Genomic DNA, 16,621 nt, shown 5'->3' with positions numbered 1-16,621 from the left:
TTAAGAGTAGTTCTACCTGTACTGAATCTGTGTGAAAAAGCCCTGATACCAGACATCCCTGCTACTTCACTTGCCTTCACCCGACCAAACCCAGTTACCATCAAGATGCTGTGTCACAGATGCTGTGTATAACAAAGCTCAGTGTTACCTGCTCACAGATTCCTCTAACAAGTACCTTCTTATCTACCTTCAGTCTCATCACAGCCCACTCTAACAGTTCCCTGTACAGGCCAAAATTTCCCTCTCTGGATGATTTTCAGAGCTCCCTCAGAGAAAAAAAAACACCTGTTGTGAACTCCAGTGCAAACCCTGGAATCTCTGAAGGTTTTAAACAACATGTAGTCTTTTTCATAACATATGCACAAAAATCAGCACACCTGGGAAATGCAATAAATCATTTCTATCTATTTTATAATAGCCAGGTGGCCTCTGTGTGTGTGTGTATGGCTTCAATCACGCAGAAACATGGGGACAGCTGACACTGTCATTCGGTATGCTTATGTATGAGATAAGATATACTTTATTGATCTCACAGTGGAGAAATTATGTTTACACGCCAGTTACCTCAGACAGCAATTAGTCCACAATTATTACTTGTTTACCGTAATAATGGCACAAATCAGAATTAAAGACAGCACATACACATTTTACATTGTTTATGTGCACTACATTTGAAAAAGTCCGTTATCCAAATTGATGCAAGTGGGTGAAGGTCTTGCAGCAACCCTGAGTTGTGCCACCGTTGGGTCAAGGATGAACGGAACCTTGATAGGACTAATATTTTTGGAGAAGCTATGGATATTAGCTGACAACACAGAACAATGGACGTGGCTAACTACATTCTGGACTGACACACCATTGCAGCAGGGGCTGGTCAATCATTATGTTACAAGTGTGAGTGCATGCATGCAAGCATAATTTTATTTAGTAAGACCAATGTAAGTACATAATATAATTGTAAACATGTTAATAATACATGGATGACATAAGAAGGTGAAAACTCTTATTTTCATTGTGGTCCATTTAAAAATCAAATGACAGAATAATAAAATAAAATAATAACAATAATAGTGTGTATATGATAACAAGAACCTAAACAATTTCTAAATGCATTAAGGCAGTAAATTAACATTAAAAAAAATACATAATTAACAAGAAATAAAAAGGTGGAGTTCCTCTTCTCAAAACTGTTGAGGTCTAATGTTCTAAAAACATTCTGGACTCACACGCCATTTCAACTCATTATAGAACTTTGCTTAATGTATTACTACCCTTGAAAAATGTCAGCTACCTATTTTATAAACACTACCCAATCAAGATCCCAACATGCTAGTTTTAATAATTATTTTGATGACATTGCAGAACAAAGGTTTGCACTGTAATGGGAACCATTCTTCACTTTTAATTTTATTCAGTGTATTACAGTACTGTGGTGTGAATAGAGTAAAATGGAAACAAAGGAGAGACTTTGTGTCACACTCATATGGCTGATTGCTGTGTTTTATGGAAAAAAAAAAGGTCGGAGGTGAGACTTAGACTAACCTGGTAGGCTTTGTGGTTGATGCCATATGCCAGTGGGTTGGCCCTCATACGGACATACAGGTAGGTATAGCTCAGCCACTTCACTGCCTCCTCCACCTTGGTGACTGTTCCCAGGGCAATCTGTGCAGTGGGACAAAGAATACAGGCATTACATCTACATGTCTTTGTCACCATCTAGTGGATACTTCACAAAGCTGCACTTTGAACTCACTGAGGGTGCACAGTAAGTGCCCACAGGACACCAAACGATAAAGTATATGCATATTTTTGACTGTGTTAATTTCAGAAAACTAAGTTCTTCAAATTCTTGTTTTCCTTTGCTATTGAAGATGTGCGCTGTACATTCTGTCCCAGAAAAACAAGTTCAAAGAAATTACTGAAAGTCCACTTCCATTGTGCATGTAAACATCTGAATATAACTGTAAATGCAAATTGCAGTAATAAATTGTGCCTTACAGATACCCTTACTGCTGCATGGCGACAGGTGGAGCAGGTGGAGTAGAAATGGAATTATTGGTGTGTGACGGACTGCAGTTAAGTGTTATTACTTGTGAGAAATGGCACCCAGCTCACCAAAATCACACCGTGCAAGACAAGAGCGTTCACAGTGCATGACTGCATTCTGTTACATGAATGGATACAGAACCAAGAACAGCTCCCACCGTATGAGCTATCACTGCACGCAAATAAACCCACAACACAGTTAAGTTACAGGGTATCAAACAATGACAGTGTATCACGTCATCAAACTGCATCATGAGCTGACTGCAGCTTCACGTCACTCTGATGAAGGACTGTCAGAATAGATCCTGATGAATTTTAGACACAACCAAATCACTAGAAGCAGGCAGCCACAGTCTGGTGCCCGGGGACCAGCTCCAGATGCTGTGACACTGCCAACGTCAGGGGCAGAGAAAGGAGCAGACCCCAAATAGGCACGTTTTTGATTGTGGGAAGAAATCGGAGTGGCCGGAGGAAACCCACACAGACACGGGGAGAACATGCAAACTCCACACAACGACGATCAGGCGGAAAGCAATACCATGACTGTATGGCTATGAAGCAACAATGCTAACCACTAATCCACTGTGCCGTCAGAGTGATGACAGAATGAGGGCTTTTTTCTCTTATGCTTGTTTAAGTTAAAAAAAAAAAAAATCAGAAACTAAGAAGGACAACAGGAAGACCTTTAGGGTCAAATATTGACATTTAAATTAAAGCCACTACAACTTAAGCTCGACATTACTTTAAACGTTTGAACAGCTGATGTAACAGCAGAGCTGAGCCAATTTATGGACAACTTCAGTACATCGCCAGAGGTGATTCCACATATACTGGAAGGTGTCATGACAGAACAACATGGATGGAATTTTCCCTGGTATAAGTGACACACCTGTCAAAAAATGTCTCATGAAGAAGAAAAAACACATACAGGTCACACCGGAGTATAAGTCACAGTTTTTCCTATAAGCAGAACTCATTCTTGATCACAGCATTTCCCTGGGGGAGTTTAACAACAGAGAGGAACTCAGTAGCACATGTGCACACCACAGTGTGTGCTGTTACTTAAGATAAGGACTTTTGAAATCCCAAAATAAGCAAAATGGACAAACAAACATGCAACAAATGTTGGTCAACATATGAGATGTCAATAGTGGATTTGTGCAGGAAGCCCTCAGCCTGTGGTGGGTACCACAAGGACTTTTAAGTCTAAAAATAAGCAAGATAGAAAACTAGACATGCTTTGGAAAACATATTGGATGTTATTTGACATAGATAAACACAGACTGCTGACCCACAGCATTAGAAACACAACAATAAAAACCTGAGCACACTTTATTGTTTTTTAATCAGATCTTTAATTTGAGATTTTTGTGCTGTGTTGTAATCTGCTGTTGGAATTTGCCATTTATTCAAGCATTATTGGAGTTTATTTTGTTCAGTGCACTGATTCCTGGGAAAGCCCGATGTAAACAGTTATTATTAATGAAATATTGATTTTTTTTTTTATTTTTTTTTTTGGTATCTAAGTTGCAGGACCTCCCAATCTAGTAGTAAAACTCTGACTGTGAAAATAACATAGTCCATTCAAATCCATGTTAACAAGAGCAGATTTCTGATGATTTCTGATGTCCACCAATCTGGTCAACTCCAAAATTCAGGGGAATCTTCCATGCCCTAATATCTATCTATTTTGGTGGGAATCTGTGAAGTAGTTTTGACGTAATCCTTCAAAGCCGGAACACCTCCAAAATTTAATGGAGTCTTTCATGGCCTAATATCTGTGTGTGGTGAAAATTTAATGAAAATCCGTGCAGTAGTTTTGCCGTAATCCCGCTAAGAGACAGATAGACAAATAAATAAATAAACACCAATTACATCATTGGCGGATATAATGAAGGTGAATAATTAAGAATGGGTGAAACATGAGTCTCAGATACACCTTTCAAAATAAACAACAAATACCCTACATGGGTGTAACACGATACGGGACCTTATGAAGGGAAAACATCGCTCCAGACAGTCAAACTTAAACATGACATTACAATGATCTGATGCCACGTTGAAACAGGGCTTAGTGACACTGACCTCAGCGTTGAGATTGTCAGCCAGGCTGTCCAGGAACTGGCTCTCAATGGGGTTCTGCTGCGTGAGCAGGGTGAGGTAATAACTTAGCTTGTCATGAGTGGTGATGATTGTTCCTTCGCCGTACTTGTCAAACTGCGGACGACCTGCGCGCCCAAAAATCTGCATGACGTCTAGGATGCCAAGATCTACCAGAGTACCACGCTTAGCATCATAGATCTGAGTGCCCTGTGTACACAACAACCACAATTGCACAGAAAAGGGACGTTAGGATCCAAGTGGAAAAAAAAAACCTCATGAAATTTCTGATGTGCAAATAAATGGTTATACCCTGCCCCCAAAATAAAACAAACAAAGCAAATAACACCATGAAAGCAGAAGACTGATGAGAACGCAATAAATGCTGTAGGTAAATACTGTAAATAAATATACACACCCACTAATAATCAAAAGATTGGACACGCATCCAAACTTTTGATTGTGGGCGTGCATGTGTGTGGAGATATACACCAACCGGCCACTTTATTAGGTACACCTGTTCAATTGCTTGTTAACATAAGTAGACAATCAGCTAATCACATGGCAGCAATTCAATCCATTCAGGGATCTAGCTATGGTGAAGACAACTCACTGAAGTTCAAACCGAGCATCAGAATGGGGAAGAAATGGGATTTAAGTGGCTTTGAATGTTTCATGGTTGTTGGTGCCAGATGGGCTGGTCTGAGTATTTCAGAAACTGCTGATCTACTGGGATTTTCATGCACAGCCATCTCTAGGGTTTACAGAGAACAGTCCGAAAAAGAGAATATATCCAGTGAGCAGGAGTTGTGTGGACAAAAATGCCTTGTTGATGTCAGAGGTCAGAGGAGAATGGACAGACTAGTTGAATGGGCGACTGTGTGATGCTATCATGTCAGTATGGACCAACATCTCTGAGTAATGTTTCCAACACCTTGTTGAATCTATGTCACCAAGAATTAAGGCAGTTCTGAAGGTAATTCTGAAGGATCCAACCTGCCCCCTCCTTTAAAAATTGGTCCGCCCTGCTTTCACTGCGCATGCATCATTTGGGACCACAGCAGCTCATCCGAGTCTGACTCTCTACACCCAAAGCGATCAAAAGGAATAATGTGATTATTAACCATCAGATGGCAAGGTAAAACCTCTTAAATCATTCTAAAGTCAGTTTTAAGCAGAAACGAGGCGATAATTGGTGAGTCGCTACTGATGCTCTGAAATGACAGTGGTGCAGTGAATGTAGCAGCTAGCAGCTTGTCTGGCTGCAGCGCTCTAATTGCTCCCTCCGTCTTTTATTATGAAATAATGCTGAATTTATTGGAAATGATTGTTGTACAAAAGCTTCAGATATCTGTCGCTGAAATAGATGATGACTGGAGTGCAGTTTTAAGCAGAAACGAGGTGATAATCGGTGAACTGCGGCTGACACACAGAAATGGCGCATGCGCAGTGAAGGCAGGGCGGACCGATTTCTAGGGAGGACCATTTGGTCGGCGACACCGGTACTAACAAGATGTACCTAATAAAGTGGCCAACGACAAACTGGATGTTGTTTTTATGTTTAACAAGGAGGAAAATCAGTCAGCAAGAGATGGATTATTTAAGTGCAGAGATGCCTGGTTTGAAACAGATAAACATGAACACTGTGTGATATTACAGAGAGGAATTAATCTATAACCTCACAAAAAGTAAACTTTTTTTTTTTAGCCAGGGTCCATGTAAAACAAGCTGTTTGTACCATTGCTGCTTTAACTGGAAGTGTTTCTTGCAGTGGACTACCTCCCCTTAGAGTGGGGGTAACACTGACCCTCCCACAGGTCTATAAAATTATACACAGACTGGCACCTCCCTAGTTAGCTGTACCGGCCTGGGCTCTGCATTCTCAGGGCACAATTTGTGTCCCTAGGGTGAATAAAAAGTCTGCTGGCCACAGAGCTTTCTCTTATCGTGCCCCTGTTTTGTGGAATGATCTCCCTACGGAGATACAACAGTCAGATACTGTAGAGACATTCATGTCCAGACTTAAGACACATCTATTCTCCCTCTTATATGGCTAGCATAATGGCAGAGTATGGTATCATGTGTCTTATCCCTTAAAGTAATCCTATTAGCAATGGAACAGGTCTTGGCCTCACTTCACCTAAATTCGAGGTCTGTTCGTGAAGCTTAGGGCTAGCGGCCGGCAATCACCTTAGTATTTTCTTTGCTTCCCTCTCGATTTATTGCTGGTGAACTCATACCATAGGTGTAGTTTTTCCAGCCGAAAGAGTCTGCTCTTTTTCTCTCTGTCCAAGGTACTGATGACGTCTCACAAGAATGACAGCTGCAAACCACAGGGTGCTGGACCATGAGATGCCATGGCTGAAGCTGACGCAGCACACTGCAGTCTGTGTTTGGAATATATTCTATCAGAAGGATGAGCCCACTGATGGACGCTGGCCTTGCATCCTAGGATGCTGGATGACCCCCTGGAGCAATTGCTTGTGTGGTCATCTCAATAATGGACTGTTTTTGATGTTACTCTGTTTTCTGTTTCTTCAGCTCTGTAAAACTTTGTAAAAACCTTTTAAGTATTAGAATGGCCTAAGCAGTGGGTCACCCCTCTGGGCCGGGTCTGCTTGAGATTTCTTCCTCAACATAAATAGGGAATTTTTCCTTACCACTGTCGCCTGTGTGCTTGCTTTAGGTGTTGGTATGGTTAGACCTTACTCGTGTGAAGCACCTTGAGGCAGCTTTGTTGTACTTTGGTGCTATATAAATGAAATAAATTGAAACTGAATCTGAACCAGGGTTTCCTGTTTTAATATACGTAACTGTGCAAAATGTTGAGTATCTTCAAATTAAGAAAATTATTATCCATATTGTTAGAACTGAAAAATGGCCTCGCATCATGGCCTGCAACCTGTCCCTGCAGACGACAGATATTCTGCCACCAACATGTGAACGCAGCATAATTTTCAGTAAGCAAGAGTACAAAACACGAGTACATCAAGAGTACAAAACATGTCAAGCAATAACCAGGATACGTCTGTTTGTGATGGGTGCATTCTAAGCATGTGAACAGTGGACACTATAATGTGCCACTGATACAAGACATTTTTGTGGTAACAGTTTGGAAAACGGCCTTTAAAAGGATGTTCCAAGCTACAAGAACTTTGTAACAAAGTACCATCAGAGACCTTCTGTTTCAGGTCAGCTAAGCAAGTACAACAGGACCTGATGGCTCTATGGTTTTGAATGTGCCCATGGCGAACCTTTGCACCCTAATATATATAAGTCTGGGAGAGTTGTATTCTACCAACACATACAGAACACTAAAGTCCCAAACAGATTTCCTCTCAAATCAGCAAATCAAATGCATTTTGGGTTTCATATTACAGATCCTGTAATATCAATATCAATTGAGTAGTATCAATAGAGTACCAGCATTTCAGACCAAAACACTCCCACCACTCCCTGTCACCACATCAAAGTGAAGAACCTTAGTTCCAAGTCATTTTAGAGCACTGTAGCTGATCAAAGAGCTCTATGTGGGAGAAACTGTGCTAATGCCAGGTGTCTGGATGGTCACTACTATCCACCACCTGCCTTGCACAGTCACTACTGTCTCTTTATTATCAAGGATTGTGGAAATAGATTCACAGGGTAGGACTCACATGTACTAAATCTGCATGTGCAGCCGTTTAGTTATGAAAATACACAACAGAAATGTTCAAAACACACCCAAACACACACACCACACATGGACTGTTGCTTTATTCTCTGTGCAGGATCAATTCATCCATCATATCTTTACACAGAAAATCATTCTTGTCCGCACAAGTAAAAGTTTACATGTCATTTATAGAACCCTTAATCATCTCCAAAGTGCCACCGTTCAGTGTCTGTGCATGGAGAAATTCTCCCACTCAAACCAAATGTTCAGTCTGAAACTGACCATTTAGATGTCTGTGAGTTAAGTCCATGTGTGAATTCCTGCCAACGGCATGTAAAACGCCCACATGGTCTCTGAGAGGGTCAGTGATGCGCTGCTCTGAGGTGAGATAGTCAAATGCAAGAAACTCTTCCAATTAGGCACTATATGGCCAAAAATATTGTGCAGCTCTTTTTATCGACTTGTCAAAGGCATCTGACTAGGGATGGGTATTGATAAGATTTTATCAATATTGATACCATAATTGATTCCGCTTATCGATCCGATTCCTTATTGATTCCCTTAACGATACCTCTGTTGAATTTCCTGTGTACTAAAAGTAGGCTTTACAGGTTTTCTATGTCAACAACATTTTCTTGAGTCTTAAAGTAAATAATTATGAAATTGGTCACTGGATCCTTAAACTCTGGACATAATAAACTCTACACGGTGGATCCTCGATCTCTGGACATAAATAGAAATAAACAAAATCTGTAGCATTTCCTTTCAGACATTATTGGCATGAATGTCTTTCCATACATCTGAGCTGAGCTCTTAAAGTGACTGTGCTGCAATTCAGGATGTAATTCATAAAGAATGCAGGATGTCTTATTTCGGGAAGAAAAAACGTTTTAGTCAATTGTAGTTTGTCTGTATTACAACGTTTGGAAAGAGGTGTCATTTTATTTAAAGTGACAATTCATTTTGAAGTTATTAATTCTGACCGGACTCTGTCTCGGCAGAGAGCGGCACAGTGTTTGGAGCTGTGCCAACAGAACGGAGGATGATTCTCGTTTCTCGATTGCAACAAGACTCTCAGTTAGTGACTTTAATCCACACAAAAGTGACTCGCGATTGACATAATTTAATGGCCTTGAGTGGGGTTAAGAAATGGACTTGCCGCTTCTGAAGAGCAGCAAATCAAAGAACCAACGAGCAAGCAGATCGAAGCACTGCTTCATTGGTTCACGGTTCAAAGTGGAGTCGTGCTGCAGAAGTGGTTGATTACAGAGCCGCTGCAGGGTCTGTAATCAATATAGAGAAATGATCATTTTCCCGACAAACACCCTCAAAAACAATGGCTGCTCTGAAGGACCGATAAGGGAATCGCTATCCAAAAAGACTATTGATATCGGTGGATTGAATCATTTCTTAACGATACCTGAAAAGAACCGGTTCTCGATATCCAACCCTACATCTGACACAGTCGAACATGTCATCCTGGCAGACAGACTCCGCAGGATTGGCTTATCTAACCAGGATGTTAACTGGTTCTCTTATCAGATAGAACACAGTGTGTCCAGGCCACCGGGTCTTCTTCCTCTTTCCTTCCTGTTCTAAAGGGTGTGCCTCAAGGCTCTATATTAGGGCCTCTGTTGTTCACAATTTATGTGAATAATCTATGTGATTTGTCTAATGGTATATCTCATTTTTATGCTGATGATACAGCAATTTATTGTTAATCTTCAATTTTAAAATCTCTTGAGTTATTTCAGTCAGCCTTTGATACTGTTTAGTCCTGTTTGACTCAGCTTAAGTTTATGATGAATGCACTAACTTACAGAAAGACAATGCTATTTTCAAATGGCAAGCAGCTTCCATCTCACCCTCCGAGGTTGTCAACTGTTCATGGGGTTGAAATTGAAATGGTCACATCTTATAAATAGGTATTTTGCTTAAAACGAGAACCTGTCCTTTAAATTGCACATAGATAAACTTGTTCCTAAGCCAAAACTGAAATTGGGTTTTGTTTTTAGAAACAAACCGTTTCTCATTACAAGTCAGAAAACATTTGATCACCACAACTTTTTTTTAACCCTTGTTGGACTATGGAGACCTGCTTTTTATGAATGCTCCTGATCAGTTTCTAAAGAAATTGGATGCTGTATACCACTGTGCATTGCATTTTATTTGTGGTTGTAGCTATCATGTACTTCACTGTTCCTCATATGCTGTCACACACTGTCCATCTTTGTATGTACTTTGTATGTTGTTTGTACTCTCTAATTAGCTGATTTTTATTTACAAATCTGTTCTTGGATGCCTGCCCACATATTTGTGCTCATACATGTGTAGAAACCTCAGTCGATATGACCTGCGCTCTCAGGACATCATACAGTTGCAGGTCCCAAAAATCAGAACTCAACTAGGCAAAAAGGCTTTTAAATTTTCTGCCCCATCTACCTGGAATGATGTGTAGATAGACTTGAAATTGACACATCTTGTATCTCTGGGGAAATTTAAGTCAATTATAACAGGCAGAGAAATAAGCTGTATTGGATCTTGTGACTGTAATCATGAAATTTCACTTGTTTGTTGGTAATGAGTGAAATGGTGACTGTATTTTATTTGTGTTTTGTGAGTTTGCTGTAATTTATTTTGTGCTGCCCTCTTGGCCAGGTCACTCTTGAAAAAGAGGTTTTAAACCTCAATGAGTTTTTACCTGGTTAAAGAAAGGACACTGATTGATTGAATTAACGCAACAATGGCACAAACAACGTTTTTTTTTTTTTTTTTACACAGACCCAAAATGGCTTTTCTGTAGCTGCATTGCCCAAGTGTATAACATCTGATTTTAGCATGACCGCGGGTATTAGCTTGCTGAAAAAGTAGAAAACATCACTCTCTTAAACATTTATGAACATGAATGTCAGTGTTCCAGTAAAAGGAGTAAGTCTTATAAATCATTAGGAACAGGAACCAGAGAGAGACAAAAGAACAAACAGAGGAAATGTGAAGTCAAGCTGTCCAGACCTTGATGATGACAGCGTGTGCGGGCAGATTCACTCCCCAGGCCAGCGTGGCCGTGCAGACGAGCACCTTCAGGTGGCCTTTGGAGAACATGTTCTCCATCAGGTTGCGGTCAGACCGCAGCATGCCAGCATGGTGGATCCCAAAACCTTCCGGAAACATCTCCTTCATCTGCTTGTTTCTGGAGCGCTGGATCTGTCAGAGGAAGATTAAAAAGTGACTGTGGGAGAGAAAGGAGTGTTTTGGTGTCAAATATAAAAGATGAGCTCACGCCTCCTTTTAATCAACAAGCGCACTAAAGCCCTGGTCACACGGCACTAACGAAGCACACCGAAGCCGAAACAAAACAAGAAATCTGGACTAACGTTGACTTTGAGACGTCATTTAACTGTCGTTCAGCATCGTTCCTGAAGCTGTCGCTTTGCCAGAACCTTTAAACTGTTGAAAAATTTGAACAAATTCCGACGACAACTTCAATTTCTGCGTATTCTGTTTTTATGGTTCCTCATCATCTGCACAGTTGCCATACCGTCAGCGCTCTGTTTGATTGTCATCCAAATTCGTCCAACCTCCCAAGTCCAACGTCTTGCACGAACACTGACGATATCTGAACGGATCAATAACTAAAGATCCGACAAGTTGAACGTGACTCGTCCATGTGTGGAACGTTCCCACCACAGATGGCATGCAAACGTGTATGTTCGCACATGTTGTTTTTGTGAAGACAGACCTGTTGTCAAGACAACTCTTGCACCTGAAGGTGCAGTGGAGAGTACATGTTGGCTGCAGAAATGTTCACAGGCTGGCGCTCGGTCTGATACCCGCTGTCAAGTCACGTCATCATGAATGTTTTACGTTGTTTCAAGGTTGCTGTTCGCTTCGCTTTTCTTTTGGTAGTTTCAGTTTTGTTTTGTTCTTTTATCTGCTGTGGACTTGCAGGCTTTTCGGTGATTGGTAAAAGTGCAGGCTCAATCGTACACTTTTTCTCAATGATTTGTGAGTTTGTGACTTTTTTTCTTTTGTTGTTAAAAGGGAGTTTTTCATTCCCACTGTCGCCAAGTGCTTGCTCACAGGGGTCGTTTTGACCATTGGGGTTTTTCTGTAATTATTGTATGGCTTTTGCCTTACAATATAAAGCGCCTTGGGGCAACTGTTTGTTGTGATTTGGCGCTATATAAATAAAATTGATTTGATTTGTTCAGCTATCGTCGCATGCCGTGTGACCGGGCCCTAACCCACAGCACCCTGGGCAAATGATTAGCTTATTGGCAAGTGACACTTTTCTGCAAAATGCTTTACAATACACAGTTTAGTAATTTTGACATTTGACTTTTTCACTCCAAATTTAACAGGATTCTTGGGTTCAGCATGCGTATCACGCACCGTATTTGGTGACATGGTCCCGTGACCATGATTTTCGGGCCAATGCAATAGGCTTCTTGGAGTCACAATGACAGACAGACAGACTGACCACCATACAAGCACAGGCCACATGGTCATAACTGTGTACAAATGTGAAGTAATAATTCATTTTTATTAATTCATACTGATTGAAACAATAAAATCCATTTGACCTTTTGAGGTCAAACAGACTATGAAAAGTCAAATCTAATACATTTAATATATCAAATATAAGTGCCAAATCGGATATATCGTAAGACTCCTTCTTGTTAAATACCTTTAGCATGATTTTCTAATTTTATTTGCAAATAAACAAATCTAGTGGTCCAAAGTTATTAATTCAGAAATTAATTAAAAGATCTAGTTGTTGGCAATGTCATTGCTCAGATAAGTGATTCTCTTTAAAAGTTTGACACTTTTACTGCACAAAAATATACTTCTGTAGGCTGAGCAGAAAACCTGGATGTTTTTCTTGATACTCAGACATTATACTCCCTCACTCAACTTCTCAAGTGCTGCAATCAAAGTGTCAATTTCACAAAGATCACAGCATCATCTGCAAAGTAAAGTTTAATAAGCCTACGTATAAGTTGTATATGCTTTGTTTAGGTTTTTTTAATTAAATGCATTCCATCTGAGTTTCTGTGCTGCTGCCTTCCACTGAAGGCCAGCACACATTCAAAACAAATGGGGGAGAGCACGAGGTTTTCGTTCTCAGGAGCAGGGCTGCAACAAAAGATTAAAAGAATCAATTCATCAATTTTTTTGCTTAACCAATTATTCTTTTTCTGATTGCTTGATTATACTTTGGCTAATTTACCAGTAAGTCGTAACCACAAATTGTACTAATAATGTTCTACCTTACATTCAAATATTTTGAAAAAAAACTGTTTATTTTACAAATTTTAAAAATCCAACATAGAAATTTTTAAAGTGCCAAAAGTAAAATGCAGTCACAGAAAGAAAATCTTGCACCAGGTTTGCCTCTTCATGAGACACAAGAAAATAAAATCTCAGATAGACTGCCCACATCAGCAGTCTAAAGCTGCGAGTCATATACACAATCAGTGGCGGTTCTATACTGAATTACTCACAGACACCCCCCCCCCCCAAAAAAAAACAATTGCACAAACAGCCATTTATTTTTTTTATATATTACAAATGACCCTGAAATTGCAATTGAAATTGACATCAAAAGACTGAAGGCTACTATATAACTCTAAAATAAACCATCCATGAATTGCAAATTTGAATGAACATACTCTTACATGCTAAATGTTTGTCATTAGATGCTTTATTAATCTGTCTTTCAGGGAGGAACAATTAGCGCTTTTATTAATGTGCATATTTGTCTCAACAGCTAAATATTTAGCTTGATGTTTGTAAATATTAAGCTAAATGTGTAAATACTTAGCATTAACTAATCTGAAAAAGTTTTAGCTATAATAGAAATTTGATCATGTAGTGTTTGCCTTTTTTTCTCCCTAATTTTTGGTCTTCATCTGTCAAATGAAATCTAAACTGAAATGTTACTCGCATTCGCATGCCAATGAAATCAAATGCGATTCTTCTTCTCCATTAAATAAACCAGTTAATTATGACGTTAAGCTTCATTTTAAATTTCATTATCATACACTCACACTCATCTTCAACTGCTTAGTTCAATTAAGGGTCGCGGGGGGGCTGGAGCCTATCCCAGCAGTCATAGAGCGTGAGGCAGGGCACACCTTGGACAGGAAGCCAGTCTGTCGCAGGGCCACATATAGACAAACAAACAGAACAACACCTGCACACACACCTACGGACAATTTGAAGCTTCCAATCCACCTAACCTACGTGTCTGTGAATGTGGGAGGAAGCCAGAGCACCCTGAGAGAATCCACATGAACACGGGGAGAACACACAAACGCCACACAGAAAAGCCACAGGTGGGAATCAAACCCATGACCTCCTTGCTGTGAGGCAACAGTGCTAACCACTAATCCACCGTGATTATTATTATTATTATTTTGACAGTGTACATGACAACAAAATTAGTTACCAGCTGCTGGAAAATTATTGTAAAAATTGGATAACACACACTCTCATTTTTGATCACCAAAAAATAATTATGTTGTTTTTTTTTCAACCTAAAACAGTTATGCATTTTTAAAGGTGAAAAGTAGTTACACCATTTTCTTATTGAAACCATCATAAAAAGAAAGTGAAAATTGTGCTCTAACTACAAAATCCAAAATCCTTCAAAAATGTGCACAGTAATTAAATCAAACATACTTTAAAATGTTATTAAAATAAGTTATGAATAAAAGTAATGTTTAAATGTTAGCAGGTATAAGTTGTTAAGGGGGAGGAGATGTTGTATCGTAGATATTATGTTTGTATGTCTACATGAGTCCTTGGGTGTTATGCTCATAAGAGTCCAGCAGAGGGTGATGTGAGACCAAGGAAGTTGTCTGAGTGTGGTTCTGTAGATTACTTTTTTGGGAAACTCAATTCATGAGTGGACATTAATCATTTATGAAGATGCAACCCTGTTAATATAACACAGCCAGACAGGTAGCTAACAAAAGCATTATATTTTGTTGACAGGTAGGCCAAATTTCTCCAATGTAAATTATCACTTATCACCGTCCTGTTTTTTTTTTTTCTTACAGATAACTCCACTTCATGATTGCTGAAGTCTTGTATGTTGCCGGTGTCCCGAGTCCAAAATGAACTATTACTCATAAAGATGAGCTCCACCGCACAACTGCGCTCACCTCACCCATCGAGTTGAGCTATGTCACGTGGCTGGCTACTGTGGGAGGGGCCCCCTTGAGGGGGATTCTGATAACAGTGTCGCTGCACTTTCCTGCATTGACTGTTACAAAATTTAAAGTGGCGCTCACACAGTTTGTCGTTGCATAAAATTCCTAACCAGTTGTTGTCCAGGGGCCCCAGGCCAGGTCGCGGCACGAGGCAATTGATTGGTTTGCTTGCCTTGTTGCAATGGGCCTGGGTTCACATGTACCAAAAACCGCTACTGTATACATTTATATACCAGATTAGTGTCAATTACAAGCGACATTGAGCATGCTCACAACTGTGTGCAGTCTATGCACTGTGGTCACAACAAGACATTACTACAAAGTTAAAATGTATCCGTTAACATCAGAAAACTGTCTCCTGCTGAAGACTGCGGTATGCCTTTCATGGGATTATGGATGTAAAATGAACAACCAAAGAAACACAAGTATGTTTTAATATTAATTCATGAGTAAAACTGTCAGATTTTGTACAGGATGTCATATATCGTAGTAAATCAAGGTGTGTTTGAGTTTATCAAGTCAATAAACACAAAGGTAACATTCTGGATCAGATCGCAGTCAATAGCCACTCCTCCCTCAAGGCATTCTGGAGTTGAACAACCGTGTTCTCTATCAGGATGCAAGCGTGAACATGATGATCTAGAATCTGTAGATTACATCCGATTAGCAACTGTTGTGGATCACGATGTGAGTCAAGGTCACAAATGTATTTGGTCATATTCAAATCATCATGTTTTTCAGGGTTTGAGTTTTGTTCTGGTTAGTTGGTTTTATTTTTCTAGTCCGTTAATTTTTTTTATGTTTCTTTGGTTTTCTGTGTGTTTATTCTCGTGTGGGGTTTTTCTGCTTGGGTCTGTCTGTCTCTTGGCAGTTAATGAGTGACTCATCTATTAATCATTGCACCTCTACTCAAGAAGGTAGTGAGTGGTGTGATGCTGAGGGGTCATTGTTAAGCCCTACATAGCTGCGCGGTCCTTGCGTTCACAGGGCTTCGTGTGTTCTGAGGGTGAACAAGAAGTCTGTGGGGTATAGAGCCTTCTCCTACCGTGGTCCGACTCTTTGGAACGATCTACCTGCAGTTATTAGGAAGTCTGACATAGTGGAAACTTTTAAATCAAGACTGAAGACCCACTTTTTTAGACTGTCTTATCATTAATCTAATTTGTTTTTATGTTTGCTTTGTAATTTCTTTTAATTCTATTGTGTTTTATCTTTTTATTGTGCTTTTCTTGATTTTAATTTAGATTTTAAATTACTTTGTGTTGTTATGAATTGTGTGAAGTGCCTTGGGGCGACTTTGTCGTGAGTTGGCGCTATATAAATTAATAAACTGATTGACTGAAATTGATTGTCTGCCGAGCAGCGTCCAGGGTCCAAAGAGAGTCAGTTCATGTGGGTAGGTGGGATGTGAACACAGAATAAAAACCCTCTGGCCACCCTGTGTAACATGATGGGCTTTGAGGGAAACTTTGAAACCTGCACTCACAGAAATATTTAACCCTAACCTTTAAGATTTATGTAATTTTATTACATGACAAATTCCCATTTACTTTTTTTTTTAGATAATTTTAATACAAACATACCAAATAAACCTTACATGATG

The 16,621-nt window shown here is 39.7% G+C and overlaps 1 protein-coding gene and 1 long non-coding RNA gene across 2 annotated transcripts in view; one reads left to right on the top strand and one right to left on the bottom strand.

Annotated features, from left to right (window-relative positions):
- Positions 1-16,621, bottom strand: part of ascc3 (activating signal cointegrator 1 complex subunit 3) — a 626,361-nt gene that overhangs the window by 177,363 nt on the left and 432,377 nt on the right. Inside the window, 3 exon segments of the mRNA XM_034173960.1 lie at positions 1,543-1,662; positions 4,132-4,356; positions 10,814-11,005. Coding sequence (XP_034029851.1) covers positions 1,543-1,662; positions 4,132-4,356; positions 10,814-11,005 — 537 coding nt within the window.
- LOC117513720 lies at positions 4,964-15,664 on the top strand. Its single transcript, XR_004561689.1, has 3 exons — positions 4,964-4,974; positions 5,759-5,765; positions 15,584-15,664. It is a non-coding gene; the product is annotated as an uncharacterized LOC117513720 (long non-coding RNA).

Source organism: Thalassophryne amazonica, chromosome 7 (genome assembly GCF_902500255.1).
Source record: "Thalassophryne amazonica chromosome 7, fThaAma1.1, whole genome shotgun sequence".
In the NCBI taxonomy this organism is placed as follows: Eukaryota; Metazoa; Chordata; class Actinopteri; order Batrachoidiformes; family Batrachoididae; genus Thalassophryne; species Thalassophryne amazonica.
This window is presented reverse-complemented; position numbering and strand designations above follow the sequence as displayed.